This window comes from Sorghum bicolor, chromosome 4, assembly GCF_000003195.3.
Source record: "Sorghum bicolor cultivar BTx623 chromosome 4, Sorghum_bicolor_NCBIv3, whole genome shotgun sequence".
Taxonomy (NCBI): domain Eukaryota; kingdom Viridiplantae; phylum Streptophyta; class Magnoliopsida; order Poales; family Poaceae; genus Sorghum; species Sorghum bicolor.
In genome coordinates, this window is record NC_012873.2 from 7,585,314 (window position 1) to 7,610,855 (window position 25,542).

The following is a 25,542-nucleotide window of genomic DNA, read 5'->3' on the forward strand; positions in this document are numbered from 1 at the left end:
AACATTAGCGCCCCAGTATACTTGCATATATATGTATATGTTATAGAAACTGTAATCAAACCTGGCCCATTTCGTATAAAATTACACCTTTTTGCCACATTTCAACATTCATATTTTGTTTCCGATCACTCGGCCACCAAACAGAAGTGAACACGTACCTGCGTGCACACATACAAGAACCACCAAAGCTAGTACAGAACGAGGCAAATGCATTGCAAATTAGGAGGAAAAGAAATTTAGTTGTACTAAAATTTAGTCACTTAGGCTCCATTTGGGTGTTGCTTTTTTCTAAAACTGTAATATTACGAAACCAGAGTTTTAAAGACCGTAGGTATCATAGTATTTAGAAACCAATGAGTTTCTCTGTTTAAGGAAAGCCGTGAAGTGTTTGGCTACATAACACTGCGTAGCTTTTGAGAGTAGTTGGTTGTGTCTTTGCTGCTAAAAATAGCATGTATCTCTGTATGTACCTTACGAAACCTTGCATGCAAACCATCGCAAACTCAATTGTTAATTTAATACCTTATATATCCCATTTCAACAAAGACCATATCTCTTTTCTGGATGGGATTTCCAAACATTAATGTTGAGTAGACCAACCTACTAAGGCCTTGTTTACTTAGGAAATTTTTTGTAAAATTGCTACAGTAACTCTTTTGTTTGTATGTGACAAATATTGTCCAAACATAGACTAACTAGGCTCAAAAGATTTGTCTCGTAAATTTCGACCAAACTGTATAATTAGTTTTTATTTTCATCTATATTTAATACTCCATGCATGTGTCTAAAGATTCGATGTGACGGAGAATCTTGAAAAATTTTACGTTTTGGTTTGGAAGTAAACCAGACCTAATTCTGACATGCACAATAGCCGGCCAAATCCACCCACCTCCGGGCAGCTCCAACAATTAACTCTTAAGCTAGCTTTAAATATTCTTTTTCATATTTTTAATAGAAGATAGAAAAAAGCTAGTTCTTGATCAAGAGTTAAGTTCTTTCATATATTTCAACGTTATGTGAGAGTATCATATGAGACTATCCATATTAAAAGCTAATGTTAAAAGTTATCGTTATTAGAGAAGGAGGATGCCCTTATAAATGCTACCACATCCTTGCTGGACACTGTGTCATCCCGCTGCGGTTTCCCGAAATTGACCCTTTCTTTGGAGCAAAGGAAGGATGCTCAGAGTAGAAGATTGTAGGGGCAAAACCGTCTTTTGCACGTCGAAGGCCACGGCTTTTGCTCTGACAGTGCTGTACTCCTGGTGCCTTGGCATGCCCGCTCCCAGTGTCCAATTGGAACTGCCACTACACTTGCAAGCGCAGCAGCAGAGTCTTCTCTCTTCTCTTCTCTTCTCTTCTCTTCTCTTCTCCTCTCCTCGAGCTCTCCACTTCTCTCCAAGGGGAGGAGCCGGCCGAGCGGCGAGGCGATGGGTGCCAACTACCTCGCGCAGACCAATGCACTCTTCAGGAAGAATCTCGTGATCCAGGTTACGCGTCCTCATCTCCTGATCACTCTTTCGTTTTTGTAGGAAATTTTTTCTTTGAGGTTTCCTTTGCCTCTGCCTGTGAATTCCGAGGAACTGAAGAATGCCGCTCTTCTGTTTTGGTCCCAAGATTCGATCTTCTTCTTGCCGGAGCGCATACGAAAAACCCCCAAATTCTCATTTCGCCTCGCTGCAAGCAAATCTATTGCTTTTCGCTGATGAATCCTGACATGTTGTGCCTACACTCTGAATCTGCAGAGACGCAACCACAGGTCGAATTGCTGCCTCATCTGCTTCCCACTCCTCATCTGCGTGCTGCTCGGAGGGGTGCAGTTGATCGTGGCGATAGCTTACTTCACTTCGTCGGCGCACAGGGCGCCCCGGACCGACTGCGGCTACTGCGCCACTAGCACGAACACCTCCAGCACGGACACGGTCGGAGGGCTCGTCTGCCCAACCCAATGCCCCCTGCCGATCGCGCCGAAATGGCCGCCGGTGCTGCAGCTGCCGCCGGCACCGGACGACTTGGATGATTTCGGTTCCTCGGCTGCGTCGACCAATCTCACGGCGGCCGATTCGATCACAAGGGCGAAAGCGGAACCCCCCGCGGCGACGTTCCTTGTCACTGGTACCAACCGGTCGTTTGCAGAAAGTATGCTCGCACATCTTGGGCTTGTTTAGTTGTACTTGTACCCAAAATTCAAAAACTTTTTAAGATTCTTAGTCACATCGAATCTTGTGTACATATATAAAATATATAAAGCATTAAATATAGATAAAAAAATAACTAATTACACAGTTTGTTATGAGATGAATCTTTGAGCCTAGTTAGTCTATGATTGGACATTAATTACCAAATACAAACGGAAGTGCTACAGTAGTCAAATTCAAAAAGTTTTTGAATCTAAACAAGGCCTTGATTTTTTTGCAGAAAAAATAAATGCTGTTGCAGGTTTGGAATGGATGGAGTTTCATGATTTCTGGTTCTTGCAGGGGTGATGAGTAACATGCTACCCAAGCATGATGATGAGTTGAAGTCTGCAGCTGACATCTCCACAATTGCCGATTTCGCACTGGTTGGTTTGGTTCCCTGAATTGAGCTTTGTGTGATGCTCGCTTGTTGAATTGAGCCATTGGTTTAACTTCCTGTTCCTGCGAAACATTTTCAGGGTACAGATGCAATGCACTTTATCTCTAATGGTGCTGAGGAACTTGGTTCCGATTTTGACCACCGGAACCACATTTTTTTCCTTCAGAGCAACTGCACTCCGAACGCAACACTTTCTTTTCCGGTCCAAGAAGGTCGCAGCAATTTCACCAAAGGTGAGATTATTAATGGCTGGCCAGGAGCTATGTAGAGAAGATGATTTAGTATTTTACAGAGTTGCATAATTCTTTCTGATTTTTTAAGGAAAATAAAACTAATTTACAAAAAGAAAAGAAAAGGAAAATAGGTGTCTAGGAGTAAAATTTAGTGCATTATTATTACTATTTTTAGAATGGGATTTACCAGATATTTTTTCCCACAAATACTCGACGATTTGGTTGAGACATTATCAGACAGAGTACCTTTTCTGAAATATGACTAGACTAAGTCATTATGAAATAAGATGAACCTTATCAGCTATTCTTATCTGAAAAACTGGCCTGAATCAGATGCGGGATGTATTAAAGGATTATTTCTTTGGCGAGAGGATTCATCTGTCATTAACAGTGAATCGTACAGAGTTTATTACAAAGAGGATAAGCAAGCTAATCAAATTGCTTCAGGTTTTACCATTCTTCTCCTTGACCATTTCCTTTTCCGCCTAATTGATAACTCTAATCAATTAATATTGTTCTGTTTACAGCATATGACCTCACAAGCTCAAACCTCAACAAGTTTAATTTGATTGTCTCATACAACTCAACATACAAGGGTGCTACTCAATTGTCATTGTCGTTATCTTCACTTTCATTTTCACCAATCTTGCTTCGAGTTCCACGGTTACTGAATCTGGTAATTATTTCTTTCGACCCACCCACCCACCACTCAGCTCACCATTATATAAATTTCATAAGGAACTAGGATGTACTAGTTTAAACTTCCTTGCTTTCTATTTTATAGATTCTGCTATCTGTGACCACACCCCTCTTTAAAAAAACTATTACATTTTGAATGTTCTTTGGAAGTCAAAATCTTGTGCTACTAAATGCCTTCGAGTTGAAAAAATTATTCACGCATTGTTTTACTTATTTTATGGTGCTCCTATGCAGGTCTCAAATGCATACCTTCAATTGAGGGGCAATGGTACTAAGATGCAGTTTGAGTTTATTAAAGACATGCCTAGAGTTGCTCAACAAGAATTGCCTATTGATATATCTTTCTTAGTGGGAAAATTGGTTTTCGTATGGATGATAATGCTCCTTTTCCCTGTATGGTCCCCTTTACCGTAGACTGAACAGCATGTATTAGATTGGAACTTCTTTTCTTTCCTGATATATATAGACATTAATTAACTTTCATAATCAGATGTATACTTGCTACTATTGCAGGTCATCCTGAGCAATTTAGTCTATGAGAAGGAACATAAGCTAAGAACTATAATGAAGATGCATGGCCTAGGAGATATGGCATATTGGATTATATCATACTGTTATTTTCTTCTTCTATCGCTACTGTATATGCTCTTCTTGGTGTTTTTTGGCTCTCTTTTTGGTAATTTCACAATTTGACAAGATGCACTCCGTTAATATTCAAATAAAAGGGTACATTTTAGAATTGTTAGTTATTTTTAAACGAACCGGCAGGAGAGCTGCTTGTTATATTAAAGAGGAGAAAAGCCCTGACAAACACTATACAGAGAATGGTTAGGGTTGTACAAATGGTTAATAGCACACTAGTTTTAGTTTTTTTTGTTTTCTTGTAATAATATCTGCTTTCGAAATGGTCGAGAATTATTTCGAATATGTTGAGCATGCATTAGGGACCACTTGTGCATTTCAAATAATGTGAATTACTTTGCTTTGGAAATAATACTTGTCTTTCTGTTGCCAGGCATAAAGTTATTTATATTGAGTGACTACAGGGTACAATTTGTGATTTACTTCACCTACATAAACTTGCAAATTTCGTTTGCTTTTCTTATGGCAACATACTTTTCAAAAGTCGGAACTGCTAGTGGTATGCTTCTACTCCAGTGTTTGCATTTTTGTTTCTTCAAATGGTTCCAGCAAATTTCAACTTTCATTACATGTAACTGTTTCATGCAGTGACAGGATATCTCTTCACAATTGGGTCTGCCTATTTAGGAGAATATTTATTCAGGCCTATTTTTGAAGATATGTCCATGTCAAGTCTGTGCCCAAACTACTTCCTATATTATGGCTAATTCTGTTGTGATATATCTTATACCCCCCTACTATTACTTCTAAGAAAAAAATATAATTTCAATAAATTCCAGTAGGGGGTGAAACCCCTCCTGTTTCCTCAAAAAAAATATAATTTCTTCTTTACTTCAGGAAGCTGGACAACACTTATGGAGTTCTTCCCACCATTTTCTTTCTACTGCATAATCTACGAGTTCTCTCCACCTCCATCACCTTTGTATCGTACAGACTTTTCTGGAATACACTGGGAAGACTTGAGTGATCACAAGAATGGAATGACAGACATTCTCATCATAATGGCAGTCGAGTGGGCCACATTCCTTTTGTTAACATTCTTTTTGGACGAATTTTGTACCCTGCGAAACAGAATTAGAAAAATAGCATCAGCTTGTCACTCAAGCACAGATTGGAGCTCTCACACTTGTCAGATGCAGACTATTCAGCTTCAAGAATTCGTATCCTCAGCTGAAGCAGACAGGACTGATGCTTTGAGAGAGGTGTACTTCCATATTATCTATCACCATTCTTATACAGTTCTATTTTTGTACACTTTTATGTTCTGCTTGATTAAATCTGAATAATAGAATAAAGTAGACCGTGTGCTAACTTGATATTCTGCACACTATATCGACCCAACCTCAACCCATCCCACCAAACTTGGATGTTGCAGATAGTGTGACACAGCAAGTTGAGATAAGAACATTATTTGGAGTTACTCCGCAATGAATGTTGTTTTACCAAATTCTTGGCACAATAATATTGCTTTCCCCTTTTTTTCGTTTTCAGAGAGAAATAGTTGAACAACTCTTACAAGAATCGGATAGCAGTTATTCAGTAATATGCGACAATCTTAAGAAAGTGTATCATGGCAAAGATGGAAATGCAGAGAAAACTGCTGTCACAGGGTTATCACTTTCTATGCAACGTGGGCAGTGTTTTGGAATTCTTGGTCCAAATGGTGCTGGAAAAACCTCTCTCATTAGCATGGTAAATACAAACAGTCTTAGATGCATAAATGTCACCAATTTAGGAGTGTTTCAACACTGTAGTTTCTCTTTCCTAGGAAATGTCACCAATTTAGGAGTGTTGCTATACACATTTGTTTAAATCATAAAACATCATGTTTAGAAGTTCCTGATTCCCTCTTTATTCCAGAAGACTAGCTATTGTTCCATAGTTCATCGATTAGCATATATAATTTATTTCTCATTGCTACATCACACTATCAAATTTGATTAACTCTTAACCTGACAACAGCTGACAGGATTTACTAAACCTACATCTGGCACGGCTTATATTGATGGAATGGACATAAGATTGGACATGAACAAAATCTATACAGGAATTGGTGTTTGTCCACAATTTGAGTAATGTTAACTTCCTGTCTCTCACAAATTCTCTGTTAGAAAAAAACGATTCATATAATTGCAAACCAAGTTTCTTGCAAAATTGATCGCTAACCTTTTTCATTGATAATCTCCATGCAGCTTGCTATGGGAAACACTGACAGGTCGAGAGCATTTGATGTTTTATGGCAGACTTAAGAATTTGAGGGGTGGAGCATTAGATATGGTAATGTCTGGCTACAATTTAATTTTTAATTGTTTATTTTTGGAACTCTTTCCATGAAGCTGATAAGTTCCATTTGCCACCCTAAGTTGATGCACTGTCCAATTATCCCCATGCACTATCTCGTTTAAAGTTGTATGTGACCTGCATATTTACTTTTTTGCTGACCCGCACCAGTAGGCAATAGCTATATGAACAATGTTTCAAATTGTTTTAACATACTGGCTAAGTTATCATGTTAAAATTACACGTCACTAAAAGTATCAAAAGAAGATATTTTCAAATGAATTTGTTGGTAAAAGGTACCACTGCGATTTATCAGAAATTGGTAGATCGACATACTAAAAATTGACCATGATTATGTAGGTATTAGACATGTATAGTCTAGTCCACATATACAGGACTATACTATACATGTCTAATAGTAGGTCCCAGTTAAAAACATCCCTCTCGTCAAAAAGTTGAGTAATGGTTATTCTAGATACTAGATTATGCCAGTCAATATTTCGTCACCAGTTAAATTTCTTCGAAAAGAAATATTAAGAGGCATTGAATTCAATACATTCTCAACATTAGCAAGTGGGTAATAAAAAATATTATACATGCTAGAGAAAATCTCTTTTAGGTGTGTAAAGCCTATCCAAGTACTTTTCCCATAATCTAGTTTGTGAGCTATCTCTTATTTTGAAACTCCCACATTGCAGAAAATCTTTTTTGAGAAAAAAAAAACATTGCACAAATCACCCTGGACCTTTAAAAGACCTATCTTATTTTGTACAGTATTCTTGTTTCAATAACATCAATCACATTGACCATTATGTGTTGTGTGTCAATTAAATCAAAGTCTCTCCTCCAGGCTGTGGAACATTCTCTGAAAAGTGTAAGGCTATTTGATGATGGTATTGCTGATAAGCGTGTGGCAAAATACAGTGGTGGCATGAAGCGTCGTCTCAGTGTTGCTATATCTCTAATTGGTGATCCTAAGGTGCTTGCTATACCTGACCATAATTCTGGAAAATGGAAATAGAGTGCATTTATTGTACAATTAATAGAAAGAGTTGTGTTTGCGGCAAATCAATGTGGAATGCTGTGATGTGTATTTCTTGTACAGTTCGCCCATGTAAAAGGCTATATGTGTTTGGACTTTGGAGCATTTTGTAGGTTGTTTACATGGACGAACCAAGTTCCGGACTGGACCCAGCGTCAAGGAGAGCACTGTGGAATGCTGTGATGTCTGCCAAAGAGAACAGGGCTATAATTCTCACAAGTACTATATTCCACCTGTATATTCAGAAACCACTCCATTCTCAGTTTCCCCTAACAACAGTATTTTTCTGTCAGCTGCCATCTTGAACTTGACAACATATATATAATTGTGCCTTCAACTTTCAGCGCATTCGATGGAAGAGGCTGAAGCTCTATGCGACAGGATAGGAATCATGGTAAACGGGAGTCTGCAGTGCATTGGGAACTCCAAAGAGGTAGGCTTTACCCACGTCACAAGTCTGTACTGAACTACTACTGATCTATTAGCTTGCTGAAAGATGTCCACCACTTCATGGCCTTTTTCCAGCTGAAAGCCAAGTATGGAGGCACATATGTGCTCACCATAACAACTGCAGCAGGAGAAGAGGAGGCGGTGGAGCAGCTCGTCCGGTCCCTCTGCCCCGCGGCGAACAGAGTGTACCGCATCTCGGGGACACAGAAGTTTGAGATGGCGAAGCAGGGGCTGAGGATTAGTGAGGTGTTTCAGGCCATGGAGCATGCCAAGAGCTGGCTGAACATCGCTGCCTGGGGCCTATCTGATGCAACGCTGGAAGATACCTTCATCAAAGTTGCCAGCGAGAGTGATGTATCCTCCGTGTAGGCTGTAGATAGAGGTGGTATTTGGACTTCTTTAGATTGGATACATTCGATCGACTGTACGTATCCTGTGGTAATATTAACCGTATCTTGTACTATTCTTTCTATTCTACATTGTAACTCGCTTTAGCTTTTCTAGATACATGATAAAAACGATGTATCTAGAAAAGCCATAATAACTTACAGTTTAAAACAGAGAGACTAATATCTATACAACACTGTTCAAATTTAGCTAATATTTAGCTGATTTTTTTTAATCAAAATTTGATGAAAAGACACGAAGAAGAACCGAATGGATTAAACTTTTTATAACAAGCAAGAACTTGTGGGTTTATTTGAACTCTAGACTTGACTAGCCTAAAAATTTGAATTGAGCCAAAAAAAAATTATCGATACGATGTTGTTTCAGGTCTTACAGAATTTCACCAAAATTTAATCATTTTAGACTAAATCCCAAAACCCTACTTTGCACAACACGTCATAAGGGAAGTCTCATTAAAAGCGCAATTGGCAAGACAATCTGACGAGAGCTAGTGTGAACTTAAAACCCCAACGCGCATTCAAATTCCAAAAGGACCCATTAGTGTTGTAGAACTACTTATATCTCACATAATAAATCAGGGTAGCATATACATAACACTTCTCTTACACTTTTCTTTTCGCTTCATGTAAAATGGTTTACTTGAAGGTACTATGTTAAAGTGACATGGATTAGAAATTGCCGTGAAACTATTTAAATAACCCACATGGGATTAATTCTAAAAAAACATGACACATGGGCCACGACGAGTTGAAACCAGAACACTAACAAGCATTACATTCTCTTCTGCTCAAGGGCTAACGCCCTTTGTGAAACAGAAATGCTAATGGTCAGCTGGTTGATTTAGAGCTTCCAATCAACTAGATTCTTTCTGAGCCGCTTGATCCGCCGAGGCACCACCCTTGCCAAGCCCGCTGCCCGCCGATAAGACAGTGTAAGTACATGCGAAAAATTCAGTTAATAGAAAAAGCTGAATGTTGTTGGCTAGACATCCCCATTAATCTAGCGCCCTAGGACCTTTGTAGTTGGCCAACAAATGCTATGGCCTGTCCGAGTTCATGTGTGCGTCACAAACATGTGGCTCATTTTTCACCTTTTTTTACCTTATAGACTGTCTTCAACAAGTGACTCATATGAGCACCCAAACCCAAAATAGATAACAAGAGAACTAAAATCAGCTTCCATTAGAGCACTTATACGGAAGATCTATTTTGGGTTGTCTGAGACTATCTCTAACAACAATACCCAAAATACCTATTCAATGTTTGGGTAGTGCTAACCCACAAAATGTTCAATACCCATTCAACATATTCTCCAACAACAAGACCTCAAAGAGAATCCTTTCTTCAAATGGGTTTCCAAGAGAGAGAATACTCATATTTGAATTGTGTCTCTCGGACAACCTAAAATAGATCTTCTGTATAGGTACTCTGTTGAACACTGATTTTAGGTTTCCGCAACCCATTTTGGATATGGGCCCATATAGGTTCTTGTTGGAAAGATGTACAACCCAAATATGATTATTCTCTCTCTCAAAAACCTATTTGCAGAAAAGATTCTTTTTTAGATCTTATTGTTGCAGAAGATGTCGAATGGGTATTGAACCTTTTGCATGTAACGCTACCGAAATGTTGAATGAGTCTTGTATTTTGGGTATTGTTGTTGGAGATAGTCTAGTATATACACACAATAATTATATTTAAGGTTAGCTATTCTCCAACCAATTGTTCATACATGATTAATCCTTATTACTTTAGTATCTTGCACTCATTATACTTTCTTCCGATCTAGTTTATAAGGTGTGCATGCATATCATGATTCAAGCTTTGAGATTTTTGACTAATAATTAGGCTAATACTATTAACTTTATAATACAATTTTGATATTTTTAGATTTATAAGCAAATTCATTATCAATAATCATAAGTTGATAATATATAAATAATATAACATAACATAAATAAAATAAGTAAAGTGAAATTTTAGAGACTACGATATCAAACTACGGGCCTGTTTGGTACAGCTCGTTTCATGATTTGTTGTGAGTTATTTTTTTTTGCCAAACACTTATTTCCAAAACAGCTTCATGGGTAAAGTTGTTTTTCCTATCCTCTCACAAAGACATGAGTTGGGATGAAGTTAAAAAAAGTAGCTTATTACAGCTCTCTTCCTCATTTCTCTCTCTCAACTATGCATGAAGTAGTTGGTGAAGCTATTTTAATTTTACCAAACATTTTTTACAAAATAGTTTAGCTTCATCTAAAAAGTTGTTCATGAAGCTATTTTCTAAAAAATAGCTTTACTAGTGGAGTTGAGCTGTACTAAACAAAGCCTACATCTTATAAACTAGACCAAAGGTGCATAGAGATAATCACGCAACAAGTTATATATTGCTAGTTTATAATGTTCCACTAGCCTACTCTACTCTCCTGTGGGCACTGGCGGAGCTACGTTTGGGCCATGCTGGGCCCTGGCCCCCCTTGCCTCCACGTTTTTCTGAAGAAGTCCATATGATGTTTAGCCCAAATCGTATAACACACGCATAACTTGTTGTGTCCACGTCTCGACGACTCAGCGAGGGCGAGGCACGAGCGGCCGGTGGTGCTGAGGCAAATCTGCGAATCAAGTCAACACCTCAAACACTGGCCTTTAGTGGTGATTGACGAGCCGGCGACCGGCGACCGGGGGCCTGAAGTCCTAGACGACATGTGCCTTCTCCTCTGTGCCTGTGCGATTTTTTTTTCTTTTTTCTTTGCTTCTAGATTAAAATAGATAGAATATATATTAATATATATACTATATAAGTGGCTGATTGAGTGCAATTTTGTACTCAGTTGAGATCTTCTGTTATTTTTTTAGAGAATTTTAGGTGGTTAGCCCTAAACCAGTAATCCCCAAATTGAGTGATTTTTCTTTGCAACTCAATGGAAGATGACAGCATGCTAGTATGAAATTGCAATAGCCTACAGTTACAAAGATATAATTTCTGATTTCAAGATTTAAAGAAAAAGAGAGTGGACTTTTTGACAAGCGATAGTTCTATCTATATGTTACATGTATTTTGGGATGTGTATATATATGTGATGGTCTTCGTGGAAAAAAAAAGACCACACAGTCAACTGTATTTTGTTTAGTGTGGCCTGATTATATAAGTAGTAACTAGTAAGACTAATTTCTCCACTATCTATGTACTTATGGGTTTAATTGGTAAATTGGCCTCCTCTATGCTTTGTTTCTGGCTCCGCCACTGCCTGTGGGGAGGACAAATATAAAATCAAGAAGAATAATAAATAATAAAATAACTTAGAAAAGAAAGAAATACGAAAAAAAACTAGTAGTAAATTGCAACAGAAATTCGCGACGAACGGCCCAGAAGGCCCGTGCGCCCGAACTGGGCTACAGCCGCACGCCGCATCCTTCCACTTTACGACGCGTGCGCGTTTCAAAAAAAAAAAAGAAAGAAAAGAAAAGAAAAACCCTTCACGTCGTGCGCCTCTCTCTCTCAGCGCCGTCCGCTGCCGCCGCCGCCCCCGCCCTATGCCAGTTGCCGAGGCCCTCGTCGGTCTCTTCGCCGGCGACGAGCACCAGGTATTTCCACTCCTTATCTTCCCTTCCATGCTGTGCGAAACCGAGCTCCCAAACCCTAACCTAAGTTGCTGGTTCCGCCTACGTTTGATTAGTACCATACAGGCGAATTAATTAGAAACAGACGAGTTCATTAAGCGAAATCCGGGCCGCTCTATTGCCTCCACGGACAGATACACGGCTGTCAACTGCGAAAGATGCCTCAGGGCACACAAAAAAAAGAGGCCACCGAGCCCCAGTCCGTGACCATTGCACCACAACGATATTTGTGTGCGGGCACGGACGAACAAAATATGCAGTGAAAAGATCTTCTCCTCTCACTCCGAGAGTTGAGATGCACAGCCGTAAAAAAAAGGAATATTTAATAAAAATAAGCGCCCAGCAAAATAGGGCGCGGTTGTATCTCCCGTGGTGGCGTGTGCTAGACATTAGCACACTGAGCTCTTTTTTTTGGTCAATACTTTGTTTATTAATGCCAGACAAATTTTGTTGTACCTAGAAGTTGCCTCTATTACCCACAGACCACATAAAGGTTGTTGTGGTCTGCACATGATCTGCATTTTTTCCATAATGTTTCTTGTTCCCCCAATAAATTTATTCTTAAGGATTTGTAGCTATGTACATTTAGCTTTCTGTATGTTCATCGATCTTTTTCAAAATCAATTACAGTTGAATACAGTAGTTGATAACAATGAAAAGTACCACTTCAGTCAGCTGCACCCATATCGCTGCATTGCATTGCTGATTGTCTTGTCTGCAAAGAATTCCAGCCACCTTTGGTGCAGGGGCTGCCAAACTGGTCACTAAAGTCAGTTGCAGTACTGGAAATATTATAGTAGCCGTCTGCTATCCATTCCCTTTTTCATCATTAAGGAACTATCCATTCCCTTTTTCATCATTAAGGAAAAGCATGATCGTTGATTCATTTGTGTTCTCAGTTTTTCTTTTCTGGAAGAGCTGGTAATGTGGCTTCCAGGGAAAACAGAACTTCAGTGAAGGGTAAATGTGGAAGAACAAAAAAACCAAAGTTCAGCTAGGCGCTAGGCGCTATCTAGGCGATGACCGTCCGACTAGGGACTAGGCGCGCCTAATCCAGCCTAGGCCTTTCTAGGCGATTTGCTAGGCGTTTTGCCAATTTACTTAATAATATATATATATACTAATATATATATACAGCAGAAATTGCTGAATAAATAAGTTATATACTGGTATATACTTGCTGAATGTATATAGAAGAGAGGGTAGTAGACATACCTTTGTGGCTTAGGTTCAATAATCAGTAGACAGGTTGTTCTTAGTCCTACAACAAGGATTGACAGCTTGCAAAACTCAATAGACAACAAGTAGTTCATCAAATAAATAGAAAATAGGAAGTTGTTACTTATCTGATCACCAGCCATCCTCCATCCATTCAATGAACAAACCGTAGCAGACTAGCAGACCAGCAACAACTAGTAATTGCAAATTTTAAATCACAGACAAGTGCACAACACAATTGATAAATAAAGGTCTTGTTCAAACAACACATAGTTCTCAGAAAGAAGAAAAACAGTCACACAGGCACACAACAGCAGCAGTTCACAAGTTTAACACACACATAAATGCATGAATGCACCACAAAAGATAAGCCATGACATGAGAAAAGGCCCAGGACCATTCAATCTTCCTTCTTCAATAGGGCTCCAAATAGTCATCCTCATCCTCATCAAACTCTTCCTTGTCAGATTCAAACTCTTCTCCTTCATAAAGCTCTCTCACTCTAGCACTCCTACGCAGCTGAAGTTGTTCTTCTGCTCCCACTGCATCTCCAAGAACAGACCAAGGAATTCCAGTACCTTCCATCTCTTCTTCCTCCTCCTCATCTCTATAGACCACTAATGCACAATCATCTCCATTCTCATGCAGAAATCCTTGAACTTCAGTTGTTTCATTAGACAAAAGAACATCATTGATCTTTTTTGACTTGATTTTTTCTCTCCTATTAAGCAGCTTGGAGTTGAATTGAATGTAGACTAATTTGTTGAGACGTGTTGTAGTAAGCCTATTTCTCCTCTTAGTGTGTATCTATAAAACAAGAACAAGTTAAGGTCTGCAATTTAATTGAAAAACTCCTGAAATGCTTAGCTACTTACCGCTTCAAAACCGCTCCAGTTTCTTTCACAGCCAGATGCACTTGATGTTAAAGAAAGGATCCTTGTTGCCATCTTTTGTAAGGCTGGTACTTCAGTTCCATACAGGCGCCACCATGATGCTGCAATGAATGAAAACAAAAATTTTAGTTAGTAGCTACAATAACTTTTGGGCTGAAAACAACAAACATTGAGATGGCTGAGATCACCATAAATAAAACCTGGATTGTAATCAAAATTTTGGAAAGTCCTTGCAAGCTTCTTGTTAAATGGTCCTTCCCTATTCTGAAACTTTCTTAGTTCAACATGAGCAGCCTGATCTTGCTTATCCTCATCATGATAATAAAAGGTCTCCACACAACTAATGAATCCTTCTGTTATTGTGGGCTCATCAAAGATTGATGGATTAGCATAGCTATAGTGTGGATTTAGCAAATAAGCTGTCAAATGCAATGGTGAATCAAGTCTCCCCTTCATCTTCTTGTCAACAACAGCAATTACCTCCTTGAACCGAGACTCAATATTTCCTAAGGCCTCCTTCACCTCTCTCTTGGCCTTTAGTATTTCTCCATAAATGAAACCCATGGATGGTTTTACATCCCCATCAACCAAACGGAGAACTCTAAACAATGGCTCAAAAACACTCACTGTTTGCTTCACATCCTTCCAGAAGGTAGGATTCAATATAATTGCTGTGGCATCTTTTCCTTTCTTCGATTTCACATCTCTCAGTGAGTCCCACCTACTATGAACCACCATCTTTCTTAGCTGATCCTTCTTCTCTAGTATGCTACTCAAAGTGAGAAAGGTTGAAGCAAACCTAGTCACTCCTGGCCTTACTATTTCTTTTCCCTCAGTGAAGTGTCTCATGCATTCCAATGTTCTAGTGTGCCCATACACAAATATGGTGAATGCCTTTGCTTGCTCAATTACCTTCTTGAACCGAGCAAGATTGCCAATTCCTTGGAGCATCAGATTAATTGTGTGAGTTGCACATGAGGTCCAAAATATATTTGGTCTCTTCTCAAACAATAGCTTCTTTGCTCCCATGTTGTTAGAGGCATTATCTGTTACTACTTGCACAACATTTTCTGGACCAATGTCTTCTATTGCTTTGTCCACTAGTTCAAATATTACCTCACTTGTGTGTGACACATCTGACATCTCTTTTGAGCTGATAAAGCTTGTTCCATCAGCAGAATTTGTGCACAGGTTCATTATGCTTCTCCTCTTCCTATCTGTCCAGGCATCAGTCATAATGGAGCACCCATTCTTCATCTTCTCGGCTTCACGTTCTTGCAGTAAGCTCTTGGTTCTTGCATACTCTTCTTCCAGCAATTTCTCTCGTAAAGAATCCTGAGTAGGAGGTTCAAGTCCAGGTCCAAACTGGCCAATGGCTTCACACATCTGCTTGAACTCATCATTGTCACATGAATTGAATGAAATTCCTGCCAACAGCCAAAGTATAGAATAATTAGTACTCAAACATTCTGAAATGTAAGTACAGAATCATAGATTAGTGAATTACCATGTGTATACACCCATCTTGCAATAAATTTGTGCACCTCATGTGTTCTTTCTTTCCACAATTCCTTGTTCAATCTCTGTTGCTGCAAAGACTCACTTTTAGTTGCTTTAGGATCAATAGCCTTTGTCCATTTGTCAATGGGCCCTAACTTATGAGGCTCTGAACTGCCAACACAGGTGACCTCCTCTGACTCTGATCCAACACGTGATACATTCACTTCCTCTCTAATTTGTAACTCACGAACCACCTTCTCTGCCCTCTTCCTTTTTGCACCTTCTAGTGATTTCTGACACTTTTCTTTAGCTTCATCTGTGCACTTTGGGCATTTCGTCGTATTCTTTCCATCATGGGCCACATGCTGCTTCAACCGATAAATCCCCCCACTCATCTCCTTGTTACAGAACTTGCACTTGACCTTGTCCTTGTTGTTAGGATCAACAAGAAATCCATACTCCCAGCCCACATCATCGGAATTTCTTTTCAGGAGATTTACTCCCTCAGCCCCAGGTGTAGGTGCAGCATCACTTCCTGTTGTTGACATCCTATTCCTAGCTATAGATCAACAAGCAAGTTCACTCAGATTTAGCCACAGAAACACAGAACAATAAGCAAGTTCACTCAGATTTAGCCACAATACACAGAATAATAAAGCAGCAAGCAGCAAGAAAACAGGGCATCACATGCAGGCAATACATACACATCCATGCATTCAGCTGTTCAGAGAAGACATACACAATAGGCATACATTTTACATTCAGATCTAGTCATTCAGAGCAGAGAACATAGAACAGGGCATCAGGCTCTCAGGCAATACAAACATGCAGGGGAGGGGAGTAGCGAGCAAGAGCAAGAGAGCGAACAGGGGAGGGGAGGGACTCACCTTGGGGCCTGACAGCGGCGACGGTAGGGAGGATGTGCGCGACTGCGAAGAGCTCCAGGCGGGGATGAGCAAGACCGGCGGCCAGGGACGAGCTCCAGGCGAGGTAGCAGATTCGTGCCTTCGTGGAGTCACGGGGACGAGCTCCAGGCGGGGTCGCGGTCACGCGGACGAGCTCCGGCGGGAGGAGCACGACCGTCGGGGAGAGTCGAGACCGAGAGCAGCGACGGCGGGAAGGACCAAATGACGAGCGGGAAGGGCGTCCGCTCCTCTTATCCTCCCGCGATTTTGGCGCGGGCGAAGCCAGCTGCACGCGCGCGCAAGCGGGAAGCGTTCGCGCGCCCGCCCGCGGCGGAAATTTCCGCGCGCTCCCGACGTTCGTCCGCCTCGGCGTCGCCTAATCGCGTCTGCGCCCGCCTCGGCGACGCTTACCAGCGCCTAGTCGCTCCTCCGCGCCGCCTAGCGCCTACACGCCGCCTAAGGCCGTAGTCGAGGCGGTCACCCCCCGACTACCGCTTAATCGCGCCTAGGCGGCGCCTAATCGGCGCCTAGCGGAACCTTGAAAAAAACATCTATCTTTCACTTTATTTACCTCATATGAATCATACTTTCGTGTCCAGGTCCATCTTTTTGATAAGAATGTGAGATAGATTATGGAACAATCAGTTTACCACAACATTTGAATTAGTTTGAGTATTATTGTGATTTACTAACTAATTATTTCTTTTTAAAAACTTCATGCTACATATTCCGGATGTGGTACATGCTGCAAGGGATGCTTGGCTGGAGGAATGGTGCCTCCAGATGTCTGAGATGCATCTCTGTACCTGGTAAGGTACCTGAAGAAGCGCACTTGGTAGATCCAAACTGCTGTTGGGTATGTTTTATTCCCTTGAACACTAGGCAAAAAGTAATTCATGGGATGATATCTTGGTCTGTAGATTGCTCAGGAGTTCCCAGTTTTAATTTACGTAGAGGTAGAGCTGCTGATCAACCAACCTGCATATTAGTACGTAGGAACCAATATATACAGCAGAAATTAGTTTGGGTAGACAGTTGTTTTCGTTCAATTGCACGAATCGCAGATTGAGTTAATATCAATCTTTTGTGGTATATATAACACAATGATTTATAAATAAAGAAAATAGATGTTTGAGAGAAAAAAAAAGAAAATAGATCCCAGTAAGAGCATCTCCAAGAGTACCCAAAACACTCTCCTAATCCTTTACTTTTTAGCAAAGATTGAAAAAATACATCTCCAACAACTCCTAAATCCAACTCCTAATTTTTGGCAATTGGTAAAAAACATGTCCGCGCGCGTAAAGTTACGCGCAAGAAGCTCACGTGTAGGCTATCCTCCTCTCGAGTCTTCTTCGGCCTCGCGCGCATGGTCACTACAGGTACATCGGTTGACATGCTTGGATCCTGCGGCGAGCCGCCGGCGATCTACTCTGCCTCCTCGACATGCGCAGCCGCACCGTTGATCTCCAACCTGGCCATGGCGAGTCACTCGACCTGCTGTCGCCGCTCTGCCTCAGCTTCGACGCGACGCGTCCACGGTGGAAGGCGCCTGGAGATTTGTTAGCGTCGAGCCGCACTTCTACGACGGCCTCCGCGTCACTGACGCGCTCATCATGGAGGTCATCAAGATGGTGCTCGCCGGGAAGGTCAACAAGAACCTCGTCTCATTAACATTGCGGGAGGAGCTGCCATCGGCCTTTGCGTCAAGCAGACGTGCCTCATCGATCCTCTTTGTTTGGTTTTGTACATGATTGTTTCTTTTCTGTTTTTATATATGTGCTTGTTTGTAGGAAGAAGATGCTGATGTCTACAAAAATGCCAGATTGCTTGGAAAGTTTGATGTGGGCCTATTTTTTTTTTAATATTTTAGGAGTTACTTTTTAGAAACTGTTGGAGAAGCTCCTCTTTATTACTTCCAATAATTTTTTAGCACTTGGAAAACTTAATGATTTTAGAAAGAATTTTTTTAGGTACTCTTGGAGATGCTCTAAGGAGACTGTACATCCTTCTCTTGCGCAAAATAAGTTGTACCATTGGATTTTTTGATGTTACAAACATTTCAAACCGCAAGTCAGGCAGCATCATGCCTGGTTCTCAGCGGCTGCAGTGATTTTCTGTGTGACAAATACCATTTTGAGTTTTAGAACATACAAAGTTATTCTTTACAAGTTATTTATAACCTCATGGGGAGAAATACACGTTCTGAAGAAGAGATCTAAATTCTTTGTATACCTCACTGTCACTGCTTATCTCTCGTTATTAATACCCTCTTCCACACCTTGCCATCTCCTCAAAGCTTAGAGAGAAGGGGAGCAACAAGGAGGTATCATAAATTGGTGCTCGTAAACATGGATATGTTCTGGACTCTAGAAGTTCAAGGCTTGTCAATATAATGCAAATCATGTTATAGGTTGTGTAAATACTGAGCCTTTGTAAACCTTCTGTAGATAAATGCATATATAGAATGCTGTAACAAATGTTTATGCGCTGGAATTTGTTTAACTTAAAAATTCAGTCATACGCTCATACTATTACTGAATGGGCAAAGATATTAGTGAATCAATCTTGCATTGTGTGATACTTCCTGAGTATTCTATCAACGTAAACATTACCTTTTAGTTGTAGAAAATGAGGATGAAATTGACATGCACAATCATGGTATTATCATGAAAATTCAGATCAGATCACACAGTTGCACCTACAAAGATCAATACAAAGTACGGCTAAAATGTGCACCCATAGGTTCTACGAAGACCAGGTCTCTCTGATTTCTCGCACAGGACCCACAAGCTTGACCACCGATCAAGCTAACTACGAATACGGTTTGCTATTAATAATTAGAGTAATTTAGACCTGAATCGAAAAAAAAAGAGTAATTCAGACCTAGATCTCCGTGGACGTGAATTCATGCCCGTCGTGCACCGCCTGCTTACAGCTCCTCATCTTCATGTTGTGGTTAAAGGTGGCAATGGGTAATTACCCACCGGGTTATGGCTGCCCATACCCTTAACTACGAGAAAATATTTTATCCACTAATTTATCCATATCCATGCACGGGTAACACTAGTACAAAAATCGTTTTTGCTGGCACGTTTTTTTTTTCACTGGCGGTTCACAATATCATGGCGCTAGTAGAAAAATTTTCAGAGGGCCCAACAAGAAAACTGCCTGTGTAAACACGTTTACACAGACGTTCTTCTTAACTACACCGCTTGTGTAAACTTCACATTTACACAGGCGGCTTACAATACAAACCGCCTGTGTAAATACCATTAACACAGGCGGCAGAATTACGACAACCGCCTGTGTAAATGTGTCTGTTTACACAGGCGGTTTGTATAGAGGACCGTCTGTGCTAATGTATTTACACAGGCGGCCCTCTTTATGAGCCGCCTGTGCTAAGTCTGCTATAAATACCCTCCGTCCACTTCCAAACAAGAACAGTTACTCCCGTGAGCTCACGGACCAGGCGGACCAGACGATTCCAGTTTCTAAGGGGGAGGTTTTGATCCTCATTTCTTTGGTGAGAAACTTCCAAAAGGTTAGTTGGAGCCCTTGATGCTATTTTTTTAATGATTCTTTGGTTCAATTCTTGTATTGGAGGTGCTCTAGATCTAGAGTTCATGAAGCATTCTTGCTTAGGGTTAGGGTTCATAGGGCAAGAGAGAGAGTTTTAGCTAAATTTTTATGTAAATTCATAGTAAATTGTAGAAATTAAAAAAATAGAAAATAAATACTTTTTAGAATTCTTGTGAGTAGATCTATATAATAGAGTAATGATGAGGACATTTTGAAGTTTATAATTTTGATTCAGTTTTAACTTTTCTTTTTTCAGATGAATTAGACTTTATAAACTCAAACATTAAAATGTTGAAAATCATAAAATGGCAAATAAATACTTTTTCAAATCTTTGTGCATAAATACTTCATAGAAATCCTTGAATTATTCCTAAATTTTATACAATTATTTCTTATATTTATGAAAATGAGCTTCAACAATTATTTAAATTCCATAAATTGTAAACTCTGTAAGGGGTAGGTTTTCATCTTTGTTTAGTAGAAGGAGGTTAGTATCTTAGTTAAATCTGTTTTCGAGAGTTATATTAGTTTTGTTTTTAGATTGACCTACATTAATTGTTCTTAACTAATTACAGCTAAATATGGAGAGGTCATTATGGATGTACAACTTATCAAGATTGGACCCATCATATGTAGTGGAGGTCCAAAAATTTATTGATGTTGCAAAGATACATGCTCGCAGAACAAAGGCGAAGCACATATGTTGTCCATGCGCAGACTGCAAAAATATTGTGGTATTTGACAATGTAGAAGCAATTACTTCCCATCTGGTTTGTAGAGGATTTATGGAGGACTACTTGATTTGGACAAAACATGGTGAGGGTAGTTCTGCACCTTATATGCGGACAACAGACAACACTGCAACTAACATCAATGTGGAGGATCAAATGCCACCTCTCAATGAATTTCATGCTATGCCAGATGTCAATGAAACTCATACGTCTGATGTCAATGAAACTCAGCATGCTAACACAGATGCTGTTGAAGATGCAGATTTCTTAGAGGCAATAATGAACCGTTGTGCAGATCCATCAATATTCTTCATGAAGGGAATGGAAGCATTAAAGAAGGCAGCAGAGGACACTTTGTACGACGAGTCCAATGGTTGTACCAAAGAGTGGTCGACATTACGTGCTGTTCTTCAGTTTTTGACGATGAAGGCTAGACATGGTTGGTCCGATGCTAGCTTCAATGATTTCTTGCGTGTACTTGGAGACCTTCTTCCTAAGGAGAACAAAGTGCCTGCTAACACATACTATGCAAAGAAGCTAGTCAGTCCACTTACGATAGGTGTTGAGAAGATCCACGCATGTAGAAATCATTGTATTCTATATCGGGGTGATCAATTTAAAGACTTAGATAGTTGTCCAAACTGTGGTGTCAGTAGATACAAGACAAACAAAGATTATCGGGAGGAAGAGAATCTAGCCTCTGTTTCTACAGGGAGGAAGCGAAAGAAGACCCAAACAAAGACTCAACAAGACAAACGCTCGAAGCCTAGTAGCAATGAAGAAGTGGACTATTATGCATTGAGAAGAATTCCTGCTTTGGTGATATGGTATCTCCCCGTGGTTGATCGTTTGAGGTGTTTGTTTGCAAACCCTGAAGACGCTGAACTTATGACTTGACATGCTTTGGATGAAAGAAAAGATGATGGAAAGTTACGACATCCAGCCGATGCAAAGCAATGGAAAGATTTCGATAAGAAATATCCAGAGTTTGCTGACGATCCACGGAATGTAAGGTTTGCACTGAGTATTGATGGAATGAATCCATTTGGCGAAAGGAGCAGCACGCACAGCACATGGCCGGTAATCCTGACAATATACAACCTGTGAAGATGCCTTTTGCACCGCCTGTAAAAATATTTTCTGTAGTAGTATAAGAATTCTTTCCCATACCCTTACCCATGCGGATAACGGGTACCTATGGGTTATCCTTACCCATGGATCTAAGAATGTTTGTAATATCAACATTACATGTGTCAATATATCACACTCCCAATTTCATCCAAAAAATCATAAATTAATAACAAATTAATCAAACAAACTAGTCACAAAAACACATGATCAAATAGTCTGATATAAAATTTGTCGTTTGAAGTCACGAGAAATGAGGGCAGCAGCGTCCGGAGTCGTGGCAACTCGCGGTCGTGGTCTCGACGGCAAAGCGGGGAGCGCAGGAGGGGAGGGAGAAAGTGGGATAGGGAGGTGAAAACCTAAGGTTGCGTTATATACACTTTTACTGAGCTTGGGCTGTGTGGTGGTAATTTTGACCCATGATTCATAGAGTTAGGTCGGGTTTAATTTACCCATGGATTAAAGGGTATGGGCAATACAGCCTCATACTCTTACCCGCTTTACCCGCTGGGTAAGACTTTTGTCCCATTTACTTACCCATGGGTGGAAAATTTAGCCATACCCTTGCCCTAATCGGGTTTTTACCCATCGGGTTTCGGGTAGAAATTGCCATCTTTAGTTGTGGTGGTCGTCGTCCCCGTCTGCCGCTTCCGCTTCCGCATAGGCGGATACAGAGGCTATTCCTGGTATTTCCAGAAATACCCAACTTTTTTATGCATTAAGTTTCTCTCTCATTTTTATATATCCTTATATTCTTTTTTTCCACATAGGTTCTATATTACTTCGATTGTCAAAATTATTCTATTTTATTATTTCTGCAAATTAGAATCTAATTATTATTTCTAGAACACATACACATTGACTCATGCCGCCAAATATCGGTCAAATCATATCTTGCTTCCAAATTCTTTTCCAAGCTAAATCAGAATATACACATAGCAACATGTACAATAAAATATTTTTTCGTGTGAGTGAACGAGACATGAGTGAGAGGCAATTCTATAATCCCCATTTTTAAATCTCTAACTCTAATCGGCATGACGTGGTGACGGCATTATTGTTGGTTGCCAGTGTTCGGCGCTCCTAGCGGCGTAGGGCGTGCAGCACGCTGCATCTACCCTACGCCTACATGGTGACTGGCGAGAGCGCACGTCGGTCATGAGGTTAGAGATAACAATTGAGCGTGCGGCCCACCAGACACCCGTAAGAGAATACCTAATGTTTAAATTCTGGCTCCGCCACTGCGCTTCCGGCAGCCGCCCATATAGGTAGGTGGCAATGGTGGTGGTTGCCTCCCCAGCTGGATACTTTTTGCACGCGTGGACGTAAAACGCGAGGACGAACACCGTCATGAGGACCATGCACCATCCGAACTGCAGGTTGACGACAGCCACGGCGTGGTGCAGGCTGTCGTCGCCGTGGCAGCGCAGGTTGACGCCGCCGCCGTCGTCGTCGAGGGAGCAACCCTTGGGAGCCATCCCTGCTGGGATCCACGCGATGACGACGCCCCACAGACCCTGGAACGCGAGGGACGCGGACCGGACGAGGCTCACCGCTAACTGAAGCTCCGCGGGAAGCCGGCCGGCGCCGAGGAGCGCGCGCGGTGGCGAGGCAGACGGCGGCAGCGGCCTGCAGGAACCAGTGGAGCCGGCCCTCGACGCCGGCCGGCGTGGTCGGTGGAGTGGACGTGGAACACGAACAGCTCCTGCGCGTAGTCCGCCGCCAGGAGGAGCATGCAGAGCGTCGATGTGGCGGTGGCGGTGGCGGGCGTGGTGGCGGTCGAGGTACATGGCGGAGCCGGCGTAGATGAGCAGCGAGGCGTAGATGATGGCGTGCTCGTGGTTGGGCATGCGTTCTGGCGGGATGGAGCCGTCGGCGGCGTCGAACGGCATCGGCGAGTAGGCCAGCATCTGGGTGACGAACCCGTAGACGTACGCCGCCGGCGAGCGTGACGATGAGCTCGAGGTGCCGGACCCGTGGCGCCGGGAACCACGGCGGCGCGACGTACGATGAAGACGGTGGTGATGTCGGGGCAAGGTAGACGATCGAAGAGCCTGATGTGGTTGAAGAGATGCCACAGGCCGAGGCCTGACAGCATCACCCCTGCCAGGACGTGGCTGATGATTTTATCCATGACGCCGCGGCCCGCGGGGCACGGGCAGCATCATATATATCTCAGTTCCAGCTGCTTGTGGCCGGTTAGCTGATAGTAATTTCTCTGTTCGCATGCTTAGTTGGTTAGGGGCAGCAGAGAGCGCAGATGCATGTAGGAGTAATAGATAGACTAAAGTGACTAATGTTTTTTTCCATGAATACACAAAAAGATTTATGCATCTTTATGTTATAAGATCGACGTGCCACGAACATGGCACACTAGGGGATCATGGGCTATTTCGCTACCTAGCCAGCATCGGTGGCTGATTTGTGCGGTGCCTCGCCTGCTCTTCTTGTGAGTTAGGGAAGAGTTATCATATTGCCTCAGTTATGGAAGGCTTTGTCTGTCAGTCGAGCAAAAACTCAGGCCCCCTTTGGAACGAGGGGGAAACACAGGAAAAGTGAAGGATAGGAATTTCACAGGATTTTTTCCTATCCTGTCCTTTGGTTCACACGAAGAGCAAAGGAAAACTTCCGGAGGATGGCATTCCTACGCTCGATTCCGGAGGAAAACGAGCATGAGCTCAGAGCTCATGGAAAGAATCCTGGCGCGAAAAGAAAATGACTCGCGCGCACCTGCGGACCTGCCATGCTGTTCGGCGCTAAGCACGGGCGAGCGCCACCGCCGCGCGCGGGCCTCGCAGCTGTCGTGGGCGGCCCCTGCATCGACGGAGGACGACGACCGGAGTCCATAGCGACGCGGAGGCGGAGGCTGGAGCGGCGGCCGGCGGAGGATGTGAGGCGGCGCGGAGCCCTCGATGTTGGCGAGGCCGGCGCGGTGCGAGGCAACGGCGGAGGCTCGGAGCCCCGGCGCGGCCAGGCTACCCTTCGCTGCCGCGCGTGGGGAGAAAAAGCGGGCGCCGAGTGAGAGAGATAGAGAGCCGCGCGGTGGGGCGGCGCCGTACGCCCGCGGCCGGGCCTGCCCAGTAGCGGCGAGAGAGAGAGAGCCGAGGGGATGCTCAGCAAGCAGCGCACGAGGTCGCGCGGCGGGAGGCACAGCTGGCCGAGATCTGGCTGCGGATTCGGCAGCACCGGGAGCGGACGCGCCGCGTGGCCGCCGGTGGGGAGAGCTGCGGGGTGGGGGCGCGGATGGGGAGCGTCGCCGTCAGCCTCGGGCGCGCGCAGGTGGAGAGAGGTGGGGGGCGGATGGGGGCGCCGCCGTCGGCCTTCCGGCCTCTCCCAGTAGAGAGCCGCGAGGGACGCGGAGGATTTCGAACGCGGATTGACGGGTGGGTGGGTGGGACCGTGGGAGTGTACCACTCATTTCTGCATTTTTTTTATTAATCCTGAGGGATCGAGGGACCTGCCGCCAAAGGGTTTTTCTGCCTGCACTGTTCCGGTAGGAATCAACAAGTCGCGCACTTGCATTCCTACGATTTTCCTTTTCCTATCCTCCGCCTACAGTACAATCCAAAGGGGGCCTCAGTCGAGCAAAATCTCATCCGCTTCATCATCAGCAACTTTCCCCGCTAAAAAGCTGAAA

At 42.3% G+C, this 25,542-nt stretch overlaps 2 protein-coding genes and 1 pseudogene across 2 annotated transcripts; 1 reads left to right on the plus strand and 2 right to left on the minus strand.

Moving 5' to 3' along the window:
- Nucleotides 1,356-8,386, plus strand: LOC8071676 (ABC transporter A family member 8). Its single transcript, XM_021458888.1, has 18 exons — nt 1,356-1,490; nt 1,746-2,139; nt 2,481-2,563; nt 2,657-2,810; nt 3,144-3,257; nt 3,338-3,486; nt 3,744-3,902; nt 4,023-4,185; nt 4,525-4,650; nt 4,740-4,823; nt 4,989-5,353; nt 5,643-5,843; nt 6,114-6,223; nt 6,344-6,428; nt 7,282-7,410; nt 7,587-7,692; nt 7,818-7,906; nt 7,999-8,386. Exons 1-18 carry the CDS (start codon nt 1,431-1,433, stop codon nt 8,290-8,292), a joined length of 2,865 nt encoding a protein of 954 aa, XP_021314563.1. The 5' UTR covers nt 1,356-1,430; the 3' UTR covers nt 8,293-8,386.
- LOC8071677 lies at nt 13,584-15,319 on the minus strand. Its single transcript, XM_021459434.1, has 3 exons — nt 14,263-15,319; nt 14,045-14,163; nt 13,584-13,976 (listed from the first exon to the last, which is right to left on the minus strand). The coding sequence occupies exons 1-3, from the start codon at nt 15,317-15,319 to the stop codon at nt 13,584-13,586; spliced, it is 1,569 nt and encodes a 522-aa protein (XP_021315109.1).
- On the minus strand, nt 22,784-24,287 carry LOC8082948 (annotated as a pseudogene).

Bases quoted from the DNA above. Each gene is read 5' to 3' on its own strand.
- LOC8071676 (XM_021458888.1), top strand. From the start codon at position 1,431: ATGGGTGCCAACTACCTCGCGCAGACCAATGCACTCTTCAGGAAGAAT. The intron at 4,651-4,739 runs GTATGCTTCTAC...TGTTTCATGCAG, and splicing joins AAAAGTCGGAACTGCTAGTG to TGACAGGATATCTCTTCACA. The intron at 7,693-7,817 runs GTACTATATTCC...TTCAACTTTCAG, and splicing joins CAGGGCTATAATTCTCACAA to CGCATTCGATGGAAGAGGCT.
- LOC8071677 (XM_021459434.1), bottom strand. From the start codon at position 15,319: ATGAAGAATGGGTGCTCCATTATGACTGATGCCTGGACAGATAGGAAG. The intron at 14,164-14,262 runs GTTTTATTTATG...CATTCATTGCAG, and splicing joins AAATTTTGATTACAATCCAG to CATCATGGTGGCGCCTGTAT. The intron at 13,977-14,044 runs GTAAGTAGCTAA...CTTGTTTTATAG, and splicing joins ACTGGAGCGGTTTTGAAGCG to ATACACACTAAGAGGAGAAA.